At 48.9% G+C, this 24,516-nt stretch overlaps 1 protein-coding gene across 1 annotated transcript; it reads left to right on the top strand.

Annotated features, from left to right (window-relative positions):
* The first annotated feature begins 1,295 nt into the window (after positions 1 to 1,295).
* Positions 1,296 to 21,976, top strand: LOC142188796 (acyl-coenzyme A thioesterase THEM4-like). Its single transcript, XM_075261998.1, has 7 exons — positions 1,296 to 1,388; positions 13,982 to 14,084; positions 14,155 to 14,311; positions 16,431 to 16,584; positions 16,659 to 16,769; positions 16,901 to 17,025; positions 18,081 to 21,976. The coding sequence occupies exons 2-7, from the start codon at positions 13,986 to 13,988 to the stop codon at positions 18,128 to 18,130; spliced, it is 696 nt and encodes a 231-aa protein (XP_075118099.1). The 5' UTR covers positions 1,296 to 1,388; positions 13,982 to 13,985; the 3' UTR covers positions 18,131 to 21,976.
* Positions 21,977 to 24,516: the final 2,540 nt, after the last annotated feature.

Here is a 24,516-nt window from a genome sequence, read left to right as displayed (position 1 = left end):
CCTACATTACCTGCCCCCTAGTACACCACCTGCCCCCTACACCACCTGCCCCTACATTACCTACCCCCTACATTACCTGCCCCTAGTACAGCACCTACCCCCTACACCACCTGCCCCCTACATTACCTGCCCCCTACACCACCTGCCCCCTACATTACCTGCCCCCTACACCACCTGCCCCCTACATTACCTGCCCCCTACATTACCTGCCCCTAGTACATTACCTGCCCTCTACACCACCTGCCCCCTACATTACCTGCCCCCTACATTACCTGCCCCTAGTACATTACCTGCCCCTAGTACATTACCTGCCCCCTACACCACCTGCCCCTACATTACCTACCCCCTACATTACCTGCCCCCTACAGCACCTACCCCCTACATTACCTGCCCCTAGTACAGCACCTACCCCCTACACCACCTGCCCCCTACATTACCTGCCCCCTACACCACCTGCCCCCTACATTACCTGCCCCTAGTACATTACCTGCCCCCTACATTACCTGCCCCCTACATTACCTGCCCCCTACACCACCTGCCCCCTACACCACCTGCCCCCTACACTACCTGCCCCCTACACTACCTGCCCCCTACACTACCTGCCCCCTACATTACCTGCCCCCTACACCACCTGCCCCCTACACCACCTGCCCCCTACATTACCTGCCCCCTACATTACCTGCCCCTAGTACACTACCTACCCCCTACACCACCTGCCCCCTAGTACACTACCTGCCCCCTACACCACCTGCCCCCTACACTACCTGCCCCCTACACCACCTACCCCCTACATTACCTGCCCCCTAGTACACTACCTGCCCCCTACACCACCTGCCCCCTACACTACCTGCCCCCTACACCACCTACCCCCTACATTACCTGCCCCCTAGTACACCACCTGCCCCCTAGTACAGCACCTGCCCCCTACATTACCTGCCCCCTACACCACCTGCCCCCTACATTACCTGCCCCCTAGTACACTACCTACCCCCTACACCACCTACCCCCTACATTACCTGCCCCCTACACCACCTACCCCCTATATCCCCCTCTTCCATATATACGCTGGTGCAGGTAATAACATCTTATACAGCAGAACAGAGAGAGAGGAATCTTGTTACTATGGTTACCACAGCAGGTCACATGATTCGGACATGGCGCTCGTAGCCGGTGACATTGCGGTGGATGTATAGAGCTGTCACTAGAGGCTGGGCTGTCACCTGATATGTCACATTGCTATAGACAGGCGGCCGCCATTTTACCTGAGCCCGAACTATAGGACGTCTATACGGCTGTCTCCAGGAAGATGTCCGCGGCCAAGGACGGAATGACCGGAATGTCCTCGTGAGGATGCCGAAATGTGACTGAAGAACCTGCCGGCTACTGAGGTGAGTGATGTGACAGATGGAGGATGAAGCCCCTCACTCATATACACGGGAGCCATAACTGCCCCAGCCCGGGCCCCTCACTCATATACACGGGAGCCATAACTGCCCCAGCCCGGGCCCCTCACTCATATACACGGGAGCCATAACTGCCCGGGCCCCTCACTCATATACACGGGAGCCATGACTGCCCCAGCCCGGGCCCCTCACTCATATACACGGGAGCCATGACTGCCCGGGCCCCTCACTCATATACACGGGAGCCATGACTGCCCCAGCCCGGGCCCCTCACTCATATACACGGGAGCCATGACTGCCCGGGCCCCTCACTCATATACACGGGAGCCATGACTGCCCCAGCCCGGGCCCCTCACTCATATACACGGGAGCCATGACTGCCCCAGCCCGGGCCCCTCACTCACATATGTATTCTCCTCAGCCCGGGCCCCTCACTCATATACATGGGAGCCATGACTGCCCCTCCTCAGCCGGGACCCCTCACTCACACATGTAATCTCCATGACTGCCCCTCCCCAGCCCGGGCCCCTCACTCATATACATATAGGAGCCATGACTACTCCAGCCCGGACCCCTCACTCATACATGTATTCTCCTCAGCCGGGGCCCCTCACTCATATACACGGGAACCATGACTGCCCCAGCCCGGGCCCCTCACTCCTATACACGGGAACCATGACTGCCCCAGCCCGGGCCCCTCACTCCTATACATGGGAGCCATGACTGTCCCTCCTCAGCCCGGGCCCCTCACTCACACATGTATTCTTCTCAGCCCGGGCCCCTCACTCATATACATGTATTCTTCTCAGCCAGGGCCCCTCACTCATATACACGGGAACCATGACTGCCCCAGCCCGGGCCCCTCACTCCTATACATGGGAGCCATGACTGTCCCTCCTCAGCCCGGGCCCCTCACTCACACATGTATTCTTCTCAGCCCGGGCCCTTCACTCATATACATGTATTCTTCTCAGCCAGGGCCCCTCACTCATATACACAGGAACTATGACTGCCCCTCTCCAGCCCGGGCCCCTCACTCATATACATGTATTCTCCTCAGCTGGGGCCCCTCACTCATACATATAGGAGCCATGACTGCCCCTCCCCAGCCGGGGCCCCTCACTCATGTACATGTATTCTCCTCAGCCGGGGCCCCTCACTCATACATATAGGAGCCATGACTGCCCCTCCTCAGTTGAGGTCCTTAGCCGGACACCCCAGAAGAGCTGTTCATGAATGGAGGACCACATGGCGGTTGTAGTCTGTAACCGAGGACACACAGAGGAGCTGTATACTTAAAATGATTGTAGGTTTTGTACAGACTGTTCATAAGGCAGCCGTATTATCTGTGTAAGATACATTGGGACATTATAGAGGTTTTGGCAGGTCTACAGGAGGCGGTATATAGATGTGTATATATATATATATATATATATATATATATATATATATATACTTAGTAAATGAATGAATGCGATCTCTTAAAGGGTTATGGCTTGTTTTTTTGGGTTTTTTTTCGAGAGACACAGTTACGGGACACAAGTATCTGGAAATGCTGCAGAACGGGTTCTTTCCACCACTTCGGACCATTTACCGCCTCCTCCAACCTTTTCCTTCCTCCACCTCACCCCCACCATTCCCACTTAATGGCCGCCACATTGGTGCCTACAGGTTCTATGTTTTCTAAATGTTGCATAGGTCACATGGGAGCCCAAGACTCGGTGATAGACTCTTGTCCGCCCACATCGTTCACCGTTACACCCTGACACTTTTTATTCAGAGGATATCTCGGATCCCCGGTTTTCGGGCCACCATTAGCCGCTAAAAGGGGATGAGCTCAAAAACAGTGTCACGGCAGCGGTGACCTCAGTGGAAGACGACGACGAATTAGACAATCGCGGATTGCACCTAGAGCCGTTATGGCGGATACAACTTGGTCACGTGTTGAACAGTTTGTAAATTTTTGTATAATTGTTCCGCGTTGCCATCATGGGATATAGTGCTTGTGATACTGGGGCCATAAAAAGCGATCGGAAATACCAGTCCTTCCCCAAAATAGTCCCAACAAGCTGCTGCTCATCCCACAAGAAACAAGTCCTGTAGGTCCAAAGAGGGAAATGGGAAAGTGTTCTGTGACTTAAAATGCAGCGTAAGCCATAAGGGCCGCACCTGGGTCATGGTGACCTGAAGTCATTGTGCAATCCAACCGTGCAATCTAAGTGCACAATCCAAGCGTGCAATCTAAGTGTGCAATCCAAGTGTGCAATCGCAGTGTGGAATCTAAGTGTGCAGATCAAAATTAGGCCAGAATGGGACCAGAAGAGAACACAGACCTGCAGGCTTTCCGCCCCAGACACCCCCCTGCACCCTCCTATTTACACCTTCTGTCCCCCTCCCTGCTACTCCTTACTTCTGGTGACATCTACTAATCCTGGACTATCCCAGCTAACCCCTACTGTCACCTCTTTCCGCACACCCAGCATCAGCACACAGAACCACCTAAATCTTACACCTATCTTACCCGCTCCTGCCCCTCCCCCTGTCCACTCCGGTGCACTATGGATCACTCGCTCCACACACAATAAACTCAAATACATCCACAACCTCTTCATTTCTAATGAATTTACATTTCTCAGTATCACAGAAACATGGCTGATCCCCTCAGACATCCCCTCCCCCACAGACCTCTCATCTCTTGGTATCTCAGGGTATGATCGGCTATAGGTGATCAGTATGGGCAGGGTATGATTGGCTATAGGTGATCAGTGTGGGCAGGGTATGATTGGCTATAGGTGATTAGTATGGGCAGGGTATGATTGGCTATAGGTGATTAGTATGGGCAGGGTATGATCGGCTCTAGGTGATCAGTATGGGCAGGGTATGATCGGCTCTAGGTGATCAGTATGGGCAGGGTATGATCGGCTATAGGTGATCAGTATGGGCAGGGTATGATCGGCTATAGGTGATCAGTATGGGCAGGGTATGATCGGCTATAGGTGATCAGTATGGGCAGGGTATGATCGGCTATAGGTGATCAGTATGGGCAGGGTATGATTGGTTATAGGTGATCAGTATGGGCAGGGTATAGGTGATCAGCATGGGCAGGGTATGATTGACTATAGGTGATCAGTATGGGCAGGGTATGATCGGCTCTAGGTGATCAGTATGGGCAGGGTATGATCGGCTCTAGGTGATCAGTATGGGCAGGGTATGATTGGTTATAGGTGATCAGTATGGGCAGGGTATAGGTGATCAGTATGGGCAGGGTATGATTGACTATAGGTGATCAGTATGGGCAGGGTATGATCGGCTATAGGTGATCAGTATGGGCAGGGTATGATCGGCTATAGGTGATCAGTATGGGCAGGGTATGATCGGCTATAGGTGATCAGTATGGGCAGGGTATGATTGGCTATAGGTGATCAGTATGGGCAGGGTATGATTGGCTATAGGTGATCAGTATGGGCAGGGTATGATTGGCTATAGGTGATCAGTATGGGCAGGGTATGATTGACTATAGGTGATCAGTATGGGCAGGGTATGATTAGCTATAGGTGATCAGTATGGGCAGGGTATGATCGGCTATAGGTGATCAGTATGGGCAGGGTATGATTGGCTATAGGTGATCAGTATGGGCAGGGTATGATTGACTATAGGTAATCAGTATGGGCAGGGTATGATCGGCTATAGGTGATAAGTATGGGCAGGGTATGATCGGCTATAGGTGACCAGTATGGGCAGGGTATGATCGGCTATAGGTGATCAGTATGGGCAGGGTATGATTGGCTATAGGTGATTAGTATGGGCAGGGTATGATCGGCTATAGGTGATAAGTATGGGCAGGGTATGATCGGCTATAGGTGATCAGTATGGGCAGGGTATGATTGGTTATAGGTGATCAGTATGGGCAGGGTATAGGTGATCAGTATGGGCAGGGTATGATTGACTATAGGTGATCAGTATGGGCAGGGTATGATCGGCTGTAGGTGATCAGTATGGGCAGGGTATGATTGGTTATAGGTGATCAGTATGGGCAGGGTATGATTGACTATAGGTGATCAGTATGGGCAGGGTATGATTGGCTATAGGTGATCAGTATGGGCAGGGTATGATCGGCTATAGGTGATCAGTATGGGCAGGGTATGATCGGCTGTAGGTGATCAGTATGGGCAGGGTATGATTGGTTATTGGTGATCAGTATGGGCAGGGTATGATTGGCTATAGGTGATCTGTATGGGCAGGGTATGATTGGCTATAGGTGATTAGTATGGGCAGGGTATGATCGGCTATAGGTGATCAGTATGGGCAGGGTATGATCGGCTATAGGTGATCAGTATGGGCAGGGTATGATTGGCTATAGGTGATCAGTATGGGCAGGGTATGATTGACTATAGGTAATCAGTATGGGCAGGGTATGATCGGCTATAGGTGATAAGTATGGGCAGGGTATGATCGGCTATAGGTGACCAGTATGGGCAGGGTATGATCGGCTATAGGTGATCAGTATGGGCAGGGTATGATTGGCTATAGGTGATTAGTATGGGCAGGGTATGATCGGCTATAGGTGATAAGTATGGGCAGGGTATGATCGGCTATAGGTGATCAGTATGGGCAGGGTATGATCGGCTCTAGGTGATCAGTATGGGCAGGGTATGATCGGCTATAGGTGATCAGTATGGGCAGGGTATGATTGGTTATAGGTGATCAGTATGGGCAGGGTATAGGTGATCAGTATGGGCAGGGTATGATTGACTATAGGTGATCAGTATGGGCAGGGTATGATCGGCTATAGGTGATAAGTATGGGCAGGGTATGATCGGCTGTAGGTGATCAGTATGGGCAGGGTATGATTGGTTATAGGTGATCAGTATGGGCAGGGTATGATTGACTATAGGTGATCAGTATGGGCAGGGTATGATCGGCTATAGGTGATCAGTATGGGCAGGGTATGATCGGCTATAGGTGATCAGTATGGGCAGGGTATGATTGACTATAGGTGATCAGTATTGGCAGGGTATGATCGGCTCTAGGTGATCAGTATGGGCAGGGTATGATTGGCTATAGGTGATCAGTATGGGCAGGGTATGATTGGTTATAGGTGATCAGTATGGGCAGGGTATAGGTGATCAGTATGGGCAGGGTATGATTGACTATAGGTGATCAGTATGGGCAGGGTATGATCGGCTATAGGTGATAAGTATGGGCAGGGTATGATCGGCTGTAGGTGATCAGTATGGGCAGGGTATGATTGGTTATAGGTGATCAGTATGGGCAGGGTATGATTGACTATAGGTGATCAGTATGGGCAGGGTATGATTGGCTATAGGTGATCAGTATGGGCAGGGTATGATCGGCTATAGGTGATCAGTATGGGCAGGGTATGATTGGCTATAGGTGATCAGTATGGGCAGGGTATGATTGGCTATAGGTGATCAGTATGGGCAGGGTATGATTGGCTATAGGTGATTAGTATGGGCAGGGTATGATCGGCTATAGGTGATCAGTATGGGCAGGGTATGATCGGCTATAGGTGATCAGCATGGGCAGGGTATGATCGGCTATAGGTGATCAGTATGGGCAGGGTATGATTGGTTATTGGTGATCAGTATGGGCAGGGTATGATTGGCTATAGGTGATCAATATGGGCAGGGTATGATTGGCTATAGGTGATCAGTATGGGCAGGGTATGATTGGCTATAGGTGATTAGTATGGGCAGGGTATGATCGGCTATAGGTGATCAGTATGGGCAGGGTATGATCGGCTATAGGTGATCAGTATGGGCAGGGTATGATTGACTATAGGTGATCAGTATTGGCAGGGTATGATCGGCTATAGGTGATAAGTATGGGCAGGGTATGATCGGCTATAGGTGATCAGTATGGGCAGGGTATGATCGGCTATAGGTGATCAGTATGGGCAGGGTATGATTGGCTATAGGTGATTAGTATGGGCAGGGTATGATCGGCTATAGGTGATTAGTATGGGCAGGGTATGATCGGCTATAGGTGATAAGTATGGGCAGGGTATGATCGGCTCTAGGTGATCAGTATGGGCAGGGTATGATCGGCTATAGGTGATCAGTATGGGCAGGGTATGATTGGTTATAGGTGATCAGTATGGGCAGGGTATAGGTGATCAGTATGGGCAGGGTATGATTGACTATAGGTGATCAGTATGGGCAGGGTATGATCGGCTATAGGTGATAAGTATGGGCAGGGTATGATCGGCTGTAGGTGATCAGTATGGGCAGGGTATGATTCGTTATAGGTGATCAGTATGGGCAGGGTATGATCGGCTATAGGTGATCAGTATGGGCAGGGTATGATCGGCTCTAGGTGATCAGTATGGGCAGGGTATGATCGGCTATAGGTGATCAGTATGGGCAGGGTATGATTGGCTATAGGTGATCAGTATGGGCAGGGTATGATCGGCTATAGGTGATTAGTATGGGCAGGGTATGATCGGCTATAGGTGATAAGTATGGGCAGGGTATGATCGGCTATAGGTGATCAGTATGGGCAGGGTATGATCGGCTCTAGGTGATCAGTATGGGCAGGGTATGATCGGCTATAGGTGATCAGTATGGGCAGGGTATGATTGGTTTTAGGTGATCAGTATGGGCAGGGTATAGGTGATCAGTATGGGCAGGGTATGATTGACTATAGGTGATCAGTATGGGCAGGGTATGATCGGCTATAGGTGATCAGTATGGGAAGGGTATGATCGGCTATAGGTGATAAGTATGGGCAGGGTATGATCGGCTATAGGTGATCAGTATGGGCAGGGTATGATTGGCTATAGGTGATTAGTATGGGCAGGGTATGATCGGCTATAGGTGATTAGTATGGGCAGGGTATGATCGGCTATAGGTGATAAGTATGGGCAGGGTATGATCGGCTATAGGTGATTAGTATGGGCAGGGTATGATCGGCTATAGGTGATCAGTATGGGAAGGGTATGATCGGCTATAGGTGATAAGTATGGGCAGGGTATGATCGGCTATAGGTGATCAGTATGGGCAGGGTATGATTGGCTATAGGTGATCAGTATGGGCAGGGTATGATCGGCTATAGGTGATCAGTATGGGCAGGGTATGATCGGCTCTAGGTGATCAGTATGGGCAGGGTATGATCGGCTATAGGTGATCAGTATGGGCAGGGTATGATTGGTTATAGGTGATCAGTATGGGCAGGGTATGATTGACTATAGGTGATCAGTATGGGCAGGGTATGATCGGCTATAGGTGATAAGTATGGGCAAGGTATGATCGGCTATAGGTGATCAGTATGGGCAGGGTATGATTGGCTCTAGGTGATCAGTATGCGCAAGGTATGATCGGCTCTAGGTGATCAGTATGGGCAGGGTATGATTGGTTATAGGTGATCAGTATGGGCAGGGTATAGGTGATCAGTATGGGCAGGGTATGATTGACTATAGGTGATCAGTATGGGCAGGGTATGATCGGCTATAGGTGATCAGTATGGGCAGGGTATGATCGGCTATAGGTGATCAGTATGGGCAGGGTATGATTGGCTATAGGTGATCAGTATGGGCAAGGTATGATTGGTTATAGGTGATTAGTATGGGCAGGGTATGATTGGCTATAGGTGATTAGTATGGGCAGGGTATGATCGGCTATAGGTGATCAGTATGGGCAGGGTATGATCGGCTATAGGTGATCAGTATGGGCAGGGTATGATCGACTATAGGTGATCAGTATGGGCAGGGTATGATTGGTTATTGGTGATCAGTATGGGCAGGGTATGATTGGCTATAGGTGATCAGTATGGGCAGGGTATGATTGGCTATAGGTGATTAGTATGGGCAGGGTATGATCGGCTATAGGTGATCAGTATGGGCAGGGTATGATCGGCTATAGGTGATCAGTATGGGCAGGGTATGATTGGCTATAGGTGATCAGTATGGGCAGGGTATGATTGGCTATAAGATAAGATAAGATAAGATAATCCTTTAATAGTCCCACCTTGGGGAAATTTCAGCGTGTTACAGCAGCATAGTAATACAGATACAGGATAATACAGAGTAATATGTTACAGACGTAGACACAGATAAGCTGAGAAGAGAAGATATACTAGGAGTCCATGGCAGCTAAGGAAAAACAGAAGAGAAAGAGGAAGACCTCATGGTCATCCTCATAATCATTAGTTCTCTGTGCGGAGAGCTCTTCGTTTGGTCTGATGTAGATTATACAGCCTGGTCGCGGTTGGAAGGAAGGACCTGCGATAGCGCTCCTTCTCACACTTGGGGTGAAGCAGACGGTCGCTTACAGTGCTGCCAAGTCCCATCAGGGTCCCATACATGGGGTGGGATTTGTTCCCCCGCATGGAGGTCACCACAGACAGTATCCTTCTGTCACCCACCACCTGTACTGGGTCCAAGGGGCTCCCCAGGACAGAGCTGGCCCTCCTGATCAGCCTGTCAAGTCTATTTCTGTCCCTGGTTGATATACTGCTTCCCCAGCAGGCCACACCGAAAAAGATGGCTGAGGCAACCACAGAGTTGAAGAAGGCCCTAAGAAGTGTCCCCCGGACTCCGAAGGCCCTCAGCCTCCTGAGCAGGTAGAGTCTGCTGTGACCCTTTCTGTGCAGCGCCCCCAGGTGATCAGCCCAGTCTAGTTTATTATTGAGGAGCACGCCCAGGTACTTATAGGTCCTGACTATCTCAATACATGTTCCTTGGATCTCCACCGGGGTCGGAGCACCTCTCCGTTTACTAAAGTCCACCACCATCTCCTTGGTCTTCCCAGCATTAATCCTGAGCTGGTTCTGCTGGCACCATTCAACAAAATCCCGGTTTAAGTCTCTGTATTCCCTATCATCGCCATCAGTGATAAGGCCTATTATAGCAGAGTCATCGGAGTACTTCTGTAAGTAACAGCTGGATGAGTTGTGCCTGAAGTCAGCAGTGTACAGTGTGAAGAGGAATGGAGCAAGAACTGTACCTTGAGGTGCCCCCGTACTACAGATCACAGTGTCAGACACACAGTCCTGGGCTCTCACATACTGAGGGCGGTTTGTCAGGTAGTCTAGGATCCAGTTGGACAGGTGATGGTCCACACCACCAAGGTTCAGCTTCTCCCTCAGTAGTTCTGGCTGAATGGTGTTGAACGCACTGGAGAAATCAAAGAACATTATTCTCACAGTGTTCCCGGGTTTCTCCAGGTGAGAGAGAGCTCTATGAAGAAGGTGGATGATGGCGTCATCTACCCCAATGCCTGGCTGATAGGCAAACTGGAGGGGGTCCAGAGCGGAGCTCACTAGGGGGTGTAGGTGTGTCAGGACCAGTCTCTCTAGGACCTTCATCAGGTGGGATGTCAGTGCTACAGGTCGGTAGTCATTGTAGCCCATCGGGTTGGGTTTCTTTGGGACTGGTACCACGCAAGATGTTTTCCACAGTTGAGGTACCACCCCCAGCTTCAGGCTCATATTGTACATGTGCGTTATAATACCACACAGCTGGTCACTGCACATTTTAAGAACTCTTGCGCTTATACCATCTGGTCCCCCCGCTTTGTTCGCTCTAATGTTCTTCATTTCCTTACACACCTGAGACTCCTGCAGAATCAGATAGTCAGATTGCAGTTGACCGCAGGTCGGTGGGGGTTGGGTCTTGGTGTGTGAGGGGAGGGCGGTTAGCTGACATGCTGGTGGAGGGAGCATTTGCTTGGAGTCGAATCTGTTGAAGAATAGATTAAGCTCGTTAAGCCACTTCCTGTCCCCTACTGTTCGGTGCCTTGTCTTTTCCTTGTGTCCTGAAATTGCCTTAAGGCTGTCCCACACCTCAGAGATTCTACCCTCCCCCATCTGTAGCTCCATCTTCCGTCTGTAGTTGGCTTTCCCTTCCCTGATCAATTGTCTCAGCTGTTTCTGAACCGCCCCCAGGCCATCTTTGTCCCCAGACCTAAAAATTCTCTTTTTTTGCTTGAGAAGAGTTTTAATCTCAGAGTTAATCCATGGTTTGTTATTGGAGAAACACCTCACCTTCCTAGTTGGTACCGTGCTGTCCACACAGAAATTAATGTAGTCCGTTATGCAATGTGTGAGTCCCTCAATGTCCTCTGGAAATGAGTCTTGAAACACTTCCCATAAAGTTATATCAAAGCAGTCCCTTAGAGACTCGACACTTCCCTCTGACCAAATCTTCACGGTACGGGTAACCGCCGGTTCTCTGCGCACCAGTGGAATGTATGTGGGTCGCAGATGTACCAGGTTGTGATCTGATCTGCCTATAGGTGATTAGTATGAGCAGGGTATGATCGGCTATAGGTGATAAGTATGGGCAGGGTATGATCGGCTATAGGTGATCAGTATGGGCAGGGTATGATCGGCTCTAGGTGATCAGTATGGGCAGGGTATGATCGGCTATAGGTGATCAGTATGGGCAGGGTATGATTGGTTATAGGTGATCAGTATGGGCAGGGTATAGGTGATCAGTATGGCAGGGTATGATTGACTATAGGTGATCAGTATGGGCAGGGTATGATCGGCTATAGGTGATCAGTATGGGCAGGGTATGATCGGCTATAGGTGATAAGTATGGGCAGGGTATGATCGGCTATAGGTGATCAGTATGGGCAGGGTATGATTGGCTATAGGTGATTAGTATGGGCAGGGTATGATCGGCTATAGGTGATTAGTATGGGCAGGGTATGATCGGCTATAGGTGATAAGTATGGGCAGGGTATGTTCGGCTATAGGTGATCAGTATGGACAGGGTATGATCGGCTCTAGGTGATCAGTATGGGCAGGGTATGATCGGCTATAGGTGATCAGTATGGGCAGGGTATGATTGGTTATAGGTGATCAGTATGGGCAGGGTATAGGTGATCAGTATGGGCAGGGTATGATTGACTATAGGTGATCAGTATGGGCAGGGTATGATCGGCTATAGGTGATAAGTATGGGCAAGGTATGATCGGCTATAGGTGATCAGTATGGGCAGGGTATGATTGGCTCTAGGTGATCAGTATGGGCAGGGTATGATCGGCTCTAGGTGATCAGTATGGGCAGGGTATGATTGGTTATAGGTGATCAGTATGGGCAGGGTATAGGTGATCAGTATGGGCAGGGTATGATTGACTATAGGTGATCAGTATGGGCAGGGTATGATCGGCTATAGGTGATCAGTATGGGCAGGGTATGATCGGCTATAGGTAATCAGTATGGGCAGGGTATGATTGGCTATAGGTGATCAGTATGGGCAAGGTATGATTGGTTATAGGTGATTTGTATGGGCAGGGTATGATTGGCTATAGGTGATCAGTATGGGCAGGGTATGATCGGCTATAGGTGATCAGTATGGGCAGGGTATGATTGGTTATTGGTGATCAGTATGGGCAGGGTATGATTGGCTATAGGTGATCAGTATGGGCAGGGTATGATTGGCTATAGGTGATTAGTATGGGCAGGGTATGATCGGCTATTGGTGATCAGTATGGGCAGGGTATGATCGGCTATAGGTGATCAGTATGGGTAGGGTATGATTGGCTATAGGTGATCAGTATGGGCAGGGTATGATTGGCTATAGGTGATTAGTATGGGCAGGGTATGATCGGCTATAGGTGATTAGTATGGGCAGGGTATGATCGGCTATAGGTGATCAGTATGGGCAGAGTATGATCGGCTATAGGTGATCAGTATGGGCAGGGTATGATCGGCTCTAGGTGATCAGTATGGGCAGGGTATGATCGGCTATAGGTGATCAGTATGGGCAGGGTATGATTGGTTATAGGTGATCAGTATGGGCAGAGTATAGGTGATCAGTATGGGCAGGGTATGATTGACTATAGGTGATCAGTATGGGCAGGTTATGATCGGCTATAGGTGATCAGTATGGGCAGGGTATGATCGGCTCTAGGTGATCAGTATGGGCAGGGTATGATTGGTTATAGGTGATCAGTATGGGCAGGGTATAGGTGATCAGTATGGGCAGGGTATGATTGACTATAGGTGATCAGTATGGGCAGGGTATGATCAGCTATAGGTGATCAGTATGGGCAGGGTATGATCGGCTATAGGTGATCAGTATGGGCAGGGTATGATCGGCTATAGGTGATCAGTATGGGCAGGGTATGATTGGCTATAGGTGATCAGTATGGGCAGGGTATGATTGGCTATAGGTGATTAGTATGGGCAGGGTATGATTGGCTATAGGTGATTAGTATGGGCAGGGTATGATCGGCTATAGGTGATCAGTATGGGCAGGGTATGATCTGCTATAGGTGATCAGTATGGGCAGGGTATGATCGGCTATAGGTGATCAGTATGGGCAGGGTATGATTCGTTATTGGTGATGAGTATGGGCAGGGTATGATTGGCTATAGGTGATCAGTATGGGCAGGGTATGATTGGCTATAGGTGATCAGTATGGGCAGGGTATGATCGGCTATAGGTGATTAGTATGGGCAGGGTATGTTTGGCTATAGGTGATCAGTATGGGCAGGGTATGATTGGCTATAGGTGATCAGTATGGGCGGGGTATGATTGGCTATAGGTGATCAGTATGTGGGAGTGTATGATGGGCTGTAGGTATGATCAGCGTCCTCTGTCTTCTCCAGGATTATGATTCCCATCTGCTCCCGGTTGTTCTGTGGAGGCGCTGTCCTTGGCCATCGGATCTCACAGTCACATATAGGCCCCTCCCCTCTACGCTGGTTTTCGGTGAGTAGTCACTTCCTGTCTGCTGCAGCCATTACCGTACATGAGGTGATTTCTATGTGTTGTGTCACAGACCTGTCAGCGGTCTCATGCACATCGGGACTACAGCCTGCCCAACGCATCGTGGAGTCGCAACACACAGGAGTTGTATAGGAAGTATGAGGAGCTGAGCAGGGGCGGAGCCTGGAGGAGGATCCCATCGTACAACAGTTCTGTACACCACATAGCAGGTAACAGCTCTGTACACCACATAGCAGGTAGCGGCTCTGTACACCACATAGCAGGTAATGGTTCAGTATACCACATAGCAGGTAATGGTTCAGTACACCACATAGCAGGTAGCAGCTCTGTACACCACATAGCAGGTAGCGGCTCTGTACACCACATAGCCGGTAGCGGCTCTGTACACCACATAGCAGGTAGTGGCTCTGTACACCACATAGCAGGTAGCGGCTCTGTACACCACATATCAGGTAGTGGCTCTGTACGCCACATAGCAGGTATCAGCTCTGTACACCACATAGCAGGTAGTGGCTCTGTACACCACATAGCAGGTAGTGGCTCTGTACACCACATAGCAGGTAATGGTTCAGTACACCACATAGCAGGTAGTGGCTCTGTACACCACATAGCAGGTAAGGGTTCAGTACACCACATAGCAGGTAGCGGCTCTGTACACCACATATCAGGTAGTGGCTCTGTACGCCACATAGCAGGTAGTGGCTCTGTACACCACATAGCAGGTAATGGTTCAGTACACCACATAGCAGGTAGCGGCTCTGTACACCACATAGCAGGTAGCGGCTCTGTACACCACATAGCAGGTAGCGGCTCTGTACACCACATAGCAGGTAATGGTTCAGTACACCACATAGAAGGTAGTGGCTCTGTACACCACATAGCAGGTAATGGGTCAGTACACCACATAGCAGGTAATGGGTCTGTACACCACATAGCAGGTAGCGGCTCTGTACACCACATAGCAGGTAGCGGCTCTGTACACCACATAACAGATAGTGGCTCTGTACACCACATAGCAGGTTATGGTTCAGTACACCACATAGCAGGTAATGGGTCTGTACATCACATAGCAGGTAGCGGCTCTGTACACCACATAGCAGGTAACGGCTCTGTACACCACATAGCAGGTAGCGGCTCTGTACACCACATAGCAGGTAGTGGCTCTGTACACCACATAGCAGGTAGTGGCTCTGTACACCACATAGCAGGTAATGGTTCAGTACACCACATAGCAGGTAGTGGCTCTGTACACCACATAGCAGGTAATGTGTCAGTACACCACATAGCAGGTAATGGGTCTGTACACCACATAGCAGGTAGCGGCTCTGTACACCACATAGCAGGTAGCGGCTCTGTACACCACATAGCATGTAGCGGCTCTGTACACCACATAGCAGGTAATGGTTCTGTACATCACATAGCAGGTAGCGGCTCTGTACACCACATAGCAGGTAGCGGCTCTGTACACCACATAGCAGGTAATGGTTCAGTACATCACATAGCAGGTAATGGGTCTGTACATCACATAGCAGGTAGTGGCTCTGTACACCACTTAGCAGGTAATGGTTCTGTACATCACATAGCAGGTAGCGGCTCTGTACACCACATAGCAGGTAGCGGCTCTGTACACCACATAGCAGGTAGCGGCTCTGTACACCACATAGCAGGTAGCGGCTCTGTACACCACATAGCAGGTAATGTGTCAGTACACCACATAGCAGGTAATGGGTCTGTACACCACATAGCAGGTAGCGGCTCTGTACACCACATAGCAGATAGCGGCTCTGTACACCACATAACAGGTAGTGGCTCTGTACACCACATAGCAGGTAGTGGCTCTGTACACCACATAGCAGGTAATGGTTTAGTACACCACATAGCAGGTAATGGGTCTGTACATCACATAGCAGGTAATGGGTCTGTACATCACATAGCAGGTAATGGGTCTGTACACCACATAGCAGGTAGTGGCTCTGTACACCACATAGCAGGTAATGGTTCAGTACACCACATAGCAGGTAATGGGTCTGTACATCACATAGCAGGTAATGGGTCTGTACACCACATAGCAGGTAGTGGCTCTGTACACCACTTAGCAGGTAATGGTTCTGTACATCACATAGCAGGTAGCGGCTCTGTACACCACATAGCAGGTAGCGGCTCTGTACACCACATAGCAGGTAGCGGCTCTGTACACCACATAGCAGGTAGCGGCTCTGTACACCACGAGACATCCAGCTGGTTGGCCCTTCTCACCCCTTGTCATCATTGTTATGTCACTACTGTGCTGTGAGATCTCAGGGCCGAGCTCTGTCTCCCCCATGACAGATTTTCCCCCGGAGGAGAGCAGGGTCACCCGTCTCTTCACCAGGAACCATGACCAGGACGGCGTGGGCTTTGAGTACAGCATGTTCTATAACACAGCTGAGAAGAGGATGATCTGTATATTCCAGCCGGGCCCCTATCTTGAAGGCCCCCCAGGGTAAGCTCTGCTCCCTCTGTGTATGTGTCCTAGGTGTATCGCCACACACCCCTCACATACCCTCTGCTCCTCAGGTACACACATGGCGGCTGCATCGCTACCATCTTAGACAGCACACTCGGTGCAGGAGTCGTGTATGTCAGTGGACATGTAATGACTGCCAATCTGAACATCAACTACCGGAAGTAAGTGCTGCTCAGACACTGTACACACTGTGCTCATCATCACCATCATTATCACCCCCATAATCGCCACCTCCATAATCATCTGCACGTTACATGTTCTCGGTCTCCCTTTACCGATTATCTTTTCACAGCCCGATCCCATTAGGTTCCACCGTCATTGTGGACAGTCATGTGGAGAAGATAGAAGGACGGAAAGTGTTTGCACGCGGCCAGATACGGAGTCATGATGACCAGATCCTGCACACAGAGGCCACAGGTAGGAGATTTATTGTTGTCCATGTCCACAGTCACTTCCTGATCCTCCATTCTCACTGACAGTTCCCCTTACACTGCCGTATGTTGGCACTGATACCCCTAAACTCCTCTATTCTGGCACTACAGTCCCCTGTACTCCTTTATCCTGGCACTGCAGACCCTACACTCTGGAAACCCTGCCCTCTTACAGTTCTCCATGATGCCACAATCCGCCTACACTCCTGCAGCCTAGCACTGCCATTCCTCCACCCTGGCACTGCCATCTTTACAATCCTCCACCCCAGCGCTGCCAGCCCTACATTCCTCCTCCCTGGCACTGCCGACCCTTACACTCCTCCTCCCTGGCACTGCCGACCCTTACACTCCTCCTCCCTGGCACTGCCCACCTTACACTCCTCCTCTTTGGCACTGCCGCCCTTACACTCCTCCTCCCTGGCACTGCCATCCCTACACTCCTCCTCCCTGGCACTGCCCACCTCACACTCCTCCTCTTTGGCACTGCCCACCTTACACTCCTCCTCCCTGGCACTGTCGACCCTTACACTCCTCCTACCTGGCACTGCCGACCCTTACACTCCTCCTCCCTGGCACTGCCCACCTTACACTCCTCCTCTTTGGCACTGCCACCCTTACACTCCTCCTCCCTGGCACTACCATCCCTACACTCCTCCTCCCTGGCACTGCCCACCTCACACTCCTCCTCTTTGGCACTGCCCACCTTACACTCCTCCCTGGCACTGCCGACCCTTACACTCCTCCTCCCTGGCACTGCCGACCCTTACACTCCTCCTCCCTGGCACTGCCGACCCTTACACTCCTCCTACCTGGCACTGCCGACCCTTACACTCCTCCTCCCTGGCACTGCCGACCCTTACACTCCTCCTCCCTGGCACTGCCGACCCTTACACTCCTCCTCTTTGGTACTGCCGCCCTTACACTCCTCTTCCCTGGCACTGCCGACCCTTACACTCCTCCTCCCTGGCACTGCCAACCCTTACACTCTTCCTCCCTGGCTCTGCCAACCCTTCACTTCTGTTCTTCTATTTGTCTTTCCAGGCCTCTTCATCAAGTTGAACCAGTGGGACGTGGAGCGCCCATCGTTCTAGTCATACCGACACCATGTGCGGCCCGGGATGCAGATGTCAGGATGAGCGTCTCTTCAGTATACAGGGCACCAGCAGTATTGAATGTTCTCCTTGTATCATCGGTTGATGACAACATCTCCTGCATACACTGAGACGTCTGCGTTCTGGGGGCTTTACTTCATGGACATGAGATGTATTATGTGCGGTGACAACTAGAGGGCACTGTACTGCGCCCCTCGCTACATCTTTGGATATGACTAGAGCAGTGTTACCAGATTTAGGGCGCACCTGTGTAACCCCTCTTCTGTTTGTGTTATGGACCTTAACGAGAAGATGAAACGGGGGCCGTATGATGGGCGACTTGTTTTCCGGTCGTTTATAGCGCAGTTATTAGGGTTGTTAGCGTAAGGTTTTGTCTTATTTAATAACTTATGGGACACACTCCGCACCGTACTGCATGGTCGCTCCACCTTGTCACATAGGGAAGAATAAAGGAGAAACAGCGCCACCTTATGGGGGAAACCGAGTAGAGAGCAGTTTTGGGTTGTAAAGTAATTTTATGTGTCACTTGGAGTTGCGATTCTGACCTCTACCGCAATTAATGGGCGTTTTACCTCCGTTAGGATTAATGGCGATTGTTTAGCCATGCCGCTTACAAAACTGCGCCCTTTTTATAGTATGGGTATGTGTTCGGCAAACATCACGAGATTCATCTTTCAGGGTTCCCCCCGTGGTTTTTGTTTGGACACGTGGGACTCATTCATTCCTGTTCGGAGTGTCACCGGTTGTCAGGACTTTATACTCACAGACCCTCCGGGGTCTCTGAGATCTGAAGGTTAATTTTAATACTAAAGTTTCTTTGTCCTAAGTGTTGTGGTCAGATCTATAGAATTATTCTGGCACCGGGAGATCCGTCCTCTTATCTATGATTGTATGATGATGTGAGATAGACCACCAGTAGGACGTTACTACGTATAGACCACCGGTAGGACGTTACTTCGTATAGACCACCGGTAGGACGTTACTACGTATAGACCACCGGTAGGACGTTACTACGTATAGACCACCGGTAGGACGTTACTACGTATAGACCACCGGTAGGACGTTACTACGTATAGACCACCGGTAGGACGTTACTACGTATAGACCACCGGTAGGACGTTACTACGTATAGACCACCGGTAGGACGTTACTACGTATAGACCACCGGTAGGACGTTATTTCGTATAGACCACCGGTAGGACGTTACTACGTATAGACCACCGGTAGGACGTTACTACGTATAGACCACCGGTAGGACGTTACTACGTATAGACCACCGGTAGGACGTTACTTCGTATAGACCACCGGTAGGACGTTACTACGTATAGACCACCGGTGGGACGTTACTACGCATAGACCACCGGTAGGACGTTACTACGCATAGACCACCGGTAGGACGTTACTACGCATAGACCACCGGTAGGACGTTACTACGTAACAGTAATAATAAAAAAGATCATTGCTGGTGTCTCGGACAAGACCATGAAATGAAATGACCACATACCAATAGGTCCAAGGATAGGGGCATGATCCTTTCCAGCCCCTGAGGGAATCCAGAAGGACCAGTTATTTAATGTGTGGGCACCTTCACTGAGGACATCTCTGGATGAGTCTTAAGCTTTAGTGAGGGAGAGAGCTACCTTCAAGTTACTACAGATCCATTATATAAAGTGTCGACAATAAGTGTCACCCATGTGTCACCATCTTATCTCCCATGGATGTGGAATTTTTATACTCCAATGTCCCACACCATAATGGTCTGCCAGGTAAGGTATGACCGCTGAACCTGTGGTGAGACTCGAGAACTTCATCCTCACTCACAGCATATATTTACAGCAGACTGGTATGGCAATGGGGAGAAAAATGGCACCATAGTAGGTAAGTCTTACCGTGGCCAAGTTTGAGATTGACTTACGGTCCATCTGCACCTCCAGGTTTCTGGCCTACTCTTGTACATCAATGATATCTTACTCTGGACAGAGTCGGAACAACAGCTGAAAACCTTCTGTGAGCATTTCGGTCAGTGTCATCCACTCTTAACCTGACACTCAGATACTCCTTTACCGACATAGACATAGAACAACAAAACTGAGACATAGCTATAGTGGTAGACAAGTAACCACCCATCATGAGACCATTTTAATCCAAAACACGTTAAAGAAAGAAACCCTCTACTTTCTACGGATACAACCACATATGTCCTGACCTTATAGATATGGACAAATATCACGGTGGCCTCGAAAAGACATTCTTGAAGCAGAACGACCATCCAAGAACAATTAAAAACCAAATTGGCAGAGCCAACAGAACACCGTGATGTGAGGACAAACCAATGGGGTGTCCTTGGTTGTCATCTACAACCCTCAGCTTGAGATTAGGGTTGAGCGATCAAGACCGGGAAAGATCGGATCCCGATTGGCGATCGAGCAAATTTCACGATCGAGATCGGCTGGAAAATTATCGAAAATCGGATTTTGAAATCTCAAGATCAGCTCAACCCTAGAGCACATATAATATACAATTAGGGTTGAGGGATCGGGAAAGATCGGATCCCAATCGGCGATCGAGCAAGTTTCACAATCGGGATCGGCTGGAAAATGATTGGATTTTGAAATCGATCCTGAAATCTCAAGATCGGCTCAACCCTACTTGAGATACTAAGGGGAGCTCTAAGGAAACTGAATGCACTCTTACAAAAAGATGAGTGTTACTATACGTATTTCCAGGACCCCCTCACCTGTGTTATAGGCAGTCCCCTAATCTCATCATCCGGACTTCACCTATCACTGCATAATGACCACTAACAAGGGGAAGATCCCTAACTTGAATCAGGACTAGAAAATTCCAAGAACCTTTACAACATCAAATGTGGTCTACTGAATAACAATGAAACCTCTTTGAGATGACCATTGGAGGTGGACATTCATGGAGTGCTCTGAGTAAGGTGATGGCCGCTCAAAAATTTGGTTTTCTGGAGAAGTTTCACTGTCATCCGACTCATGTTCTATATGTAGGAGAAACATGGCAGAAACTGTGGGTAGGCGAGTGGTCGGCCCTCCCATGAAAAACAACACTGGGGGTTAGGATGTCAATGAGAGGACAAGTAATGGGCGCCATGACACTATCTTTCTGCTAAGCACTTGGAAATGGATGGACAAGGAAAGAAGATGGATCAAACTCTATTGGTGATCTACCTGGGCCGTCCGGGGCCTGTTCACACCTCGTAGCAGCTATGTCAAACAGCCCAGCATGGCGACAATTTATCAAAATGACCATCCTGCTTCTCTTAGTCCAATGTTGTGCCCAACGGGGCAAAATGTCTTCACGAGCATTATTAGACTTATGTCGAGAAGTCAGTGATCTCTCACCAAGAGGTACACTACCCAAAAATAGACTCTGAGACGAACCCCTGTATGGCCTGAGCTGCGCACTGTTAGCTATTAGGGCTTGTGCCAGAATTACATAACTGCGATGTGAGAGCGCCCGGTCGGGTTGTTTGCACCATGTGCTTGTCTGCTGCACACTGTGCTCCCTGACTATAGTAATGTGAGTACAGGCGGCGGCTGTCCCTGGCCTTAGATGTGACAGTCGGTCTGTGCACTGCCTGCAACCATCCTCGCCTTGTAATCCCCTGTATACACAGAACATGGCTGACACACCCGCCTAGTGTATGTGGCCCTGCGCCAGGGACCAGACAAGCAGGTACAGTGTATGGGACCGTACCTGTACACTAGGCAGGATAGCAATGAAGACATCGCCCCCTATGTGCAGCACAGACCACTAGCCTTGTCCATATGAGGGTTTATTATAAGTCCACGATCCGTTCCTCGAGTGCAAATGGCTTGAGTGGCCAAGGACAAACTGTTGTCTATTAAAAAACTTCATCTATCGGGTTGGATTTTTTTTTTTCCAATTTGCACAAGCTTTATACACTCCTGCTAGGGAATAGATTTGCAGCTCCAGCTCCCCCCTGGACCCCGTCACACCCCCCACTATAACGGCAGAGGAGACAGAATGTGCCGGAATCTATTGTTATCCCCACGTGTTGTAGGAATCTCGTATTCTCAGGTATTTCCTGGTGCTGGAGTACAGTACATACAGTGATGGCACGCTTCCTGCAGCGGCTGCCAGGACCATGTGACCACTACTATGTCCCTGACACACCCCTGTCCTCATTATTAACCCTTCAGAGGTCAGGCATGCACACTGAATACAGAATCTGTACCAGGACCGTATCGTACGAACTGCTATAATAACTGCAGGTGCTATGAACCTAGATTATAAATATATAACGCCAGCATATACTACAGCGCTGTACAGATACACATGGGCGACCCAGATTATAACTAACCAGATTTGACCAGAAATACACAAAATGTTCCAGACAGCACCAACATTTTTGGTAATTCATTTCAGATGTGGCTGCCACCAATGGGAACCTACCGAGAGGTGCAGGATCACACGTCCTTTGATCCACCTGGGCTCTCCAGTAATCCCTTGCATCACCATGTTAGCCAATCCTGAGGGGCTGTGGGTGGAGAAGTCACTGATGATGTCATAGGCAATAAGAGAAGCCCATTTGTGGAGAAGAAGACAAAGAGAGCAGGGACAGACCTCAGCCAGCAGGGACAGGACAAAACTCATAGCAATACTACAGAGAATACAGCCAGGGATAGTGAGACACCCGCAATTCATCTTCAGTATTCTCACTGCCAATTGTAAGCTGCGGTCATTACTAAACTTGTCATGTGGCAGCGGTGGAGGGCATGACCATTGCCAATGGTGATAGTAGTCGGGGTACTGGAAGGGTCATATAGGGAAAGAGGGTCCTGGTGGCAGTGATAGTAACTAGCCAGGGTCACACATAACCACAAAATGTATCAAAGAAATGGCAGACAATGTCATACACTATGTAATATATATAGTCCTAGGAGCCCTGACAGTGTCATACACTATGTATTATAGATATACAGTCCTAGGAGCCCTGACAGTGTCATACACTATGTATTATAGATATATATAGTTCTAGGAGCCCTGACAGTGTCATACACTATGTATTATAGATATATAGTCCTAGGAGTCCTTACAGTGTCATACATTATGTATTATAGATATATATAGTCCTAGGAGCCCTGACAGTGTCATACACTATGTATTATAGATATATATAGTCCTAGGAGCCCTGACAGTGTCATACACTATGTATTATATATATATATATATATAGTCCTAGGAGTCCTGACAGTGTCATACACTATTTATTATAGATATATATAGTCCTAGGAGCCCTGACAATGTCATACACTATGTATTATAGATATATATAGTCCTAGGAGTCCTGACAGTGTCATACACTATGTATTATAGATCTATATAGTACTAGCAGCCCTGACAGTGTCATACACTATGTATTATAGATATATAGTCCTAGGAGCCCTGACAGTGTCATACACTATGTATTATAGATATATATAGTCCTAGGAGCCCTGACAGTGTCATACACTATGTATTATAGATATATAGTCCTAGGAGCCCTGACAGTGTCATACACTATGTATTATAGATATATATATATATATAGTCCTAGGAGCCCTGACAGTGTCATACACTATGTATTATAGATATATATAGTCCTAGGAGCCCTGACAGTGTCATACACTATGTATTATAGATATATATATATAGTCCTAGGAGTCCTGACAGTGTCATACACTATGTATTATAGATATATATATAGTCCTAGGAGCCCTGACAGTGTCATACACTATGTATTATAGATATATATAGTCCTAGGAGCCCTGACAGTGTCATACACTATGTATTATAGATATATATAGTCCTAGGAGTCCTGACAGTGTCATACACTATGTATTATAGATATATATAGTCCTAGGAGCCCTGACAGTGTCATACACTATGTATTATAGATCTATATAGTCCTAGGAGCCCTGACAGTGTCATACACTATGTATTATAGATATATATAGTCCTAGAAGCCCTGGCAGTGTCATACACTATGTATTATAGATATATATAGTCCTAGGAGCCCTGACAGTGTCATACACTATGTATTATAGATATGTATAGTCCTAGGAGTCCTGACAGTGTCATACACTATGTATTATAGATATATAGTCCTAGGAGCCCTGACAGTGTCATACACTATGTATTATAGATATATATATATAGTCCTAGGAGTCCTGACAGTGTCATACACTATGTATTATAGATATATATAGACCTAGGAGCCCTGACAGTGTCATACACTATGTATTATAGATATATATAGTCCTAGGAGCCCTGACAGTGTCATACACTATGTATTATAGATTTATACAGTCCTAGGAGTCCTGACAGTGTCATAC

Source organism: Leptodactylus fuscus, unplaced genomic scaffold (assembly GCF_031893055.1).
Source record: "Leptodactylus fuscus isolate aLepFus1 unplaced genomic scaffold, aLepFus1.hap2 HAP2_SCAFFOLD_80, whole genome shotgun sequence".
Lineage (NCBI taxonomy): Eukaryota > Metazoa > Chordata > Amphibia > Anura > Leptodactylidae > Leptodactylus > Leptodactylus fuscus.
The sequence above is the reverse complement of the archived record's forward strand: the minus strand, read 5'-3'. Positions and strand labels throughout refer to the sequence as shown.

What these genes read in the sequence shown, in the direction of transcription:
- LOC142188796 (XM_075261998.1), top strand. Translation starts at nt 13,986, where the DNA reads ATGATTCCCATCTGCTCCCGGTTGTTCTGTGGAGGCGCTGTCCTTGGC. An exon ending in CCCCTCTACGCTGGTTTTCG is followed by an intron (nt 14,085 to 14,154) that starts GTGAGTAGTCAC and finishes GTTGTGTCACAG; the next exon opens with ACCTGTCAGCGGTCTCATGC. An exon ending in TATCTTGAAGGCCCCCCAGG is followed by an intron (nt 16,585 to 16,658) that starts GTAAGCTCTGCT and finishes TCTGCTCCTCAG; the next exon opens with GTACACACATGGCGGCTGCA.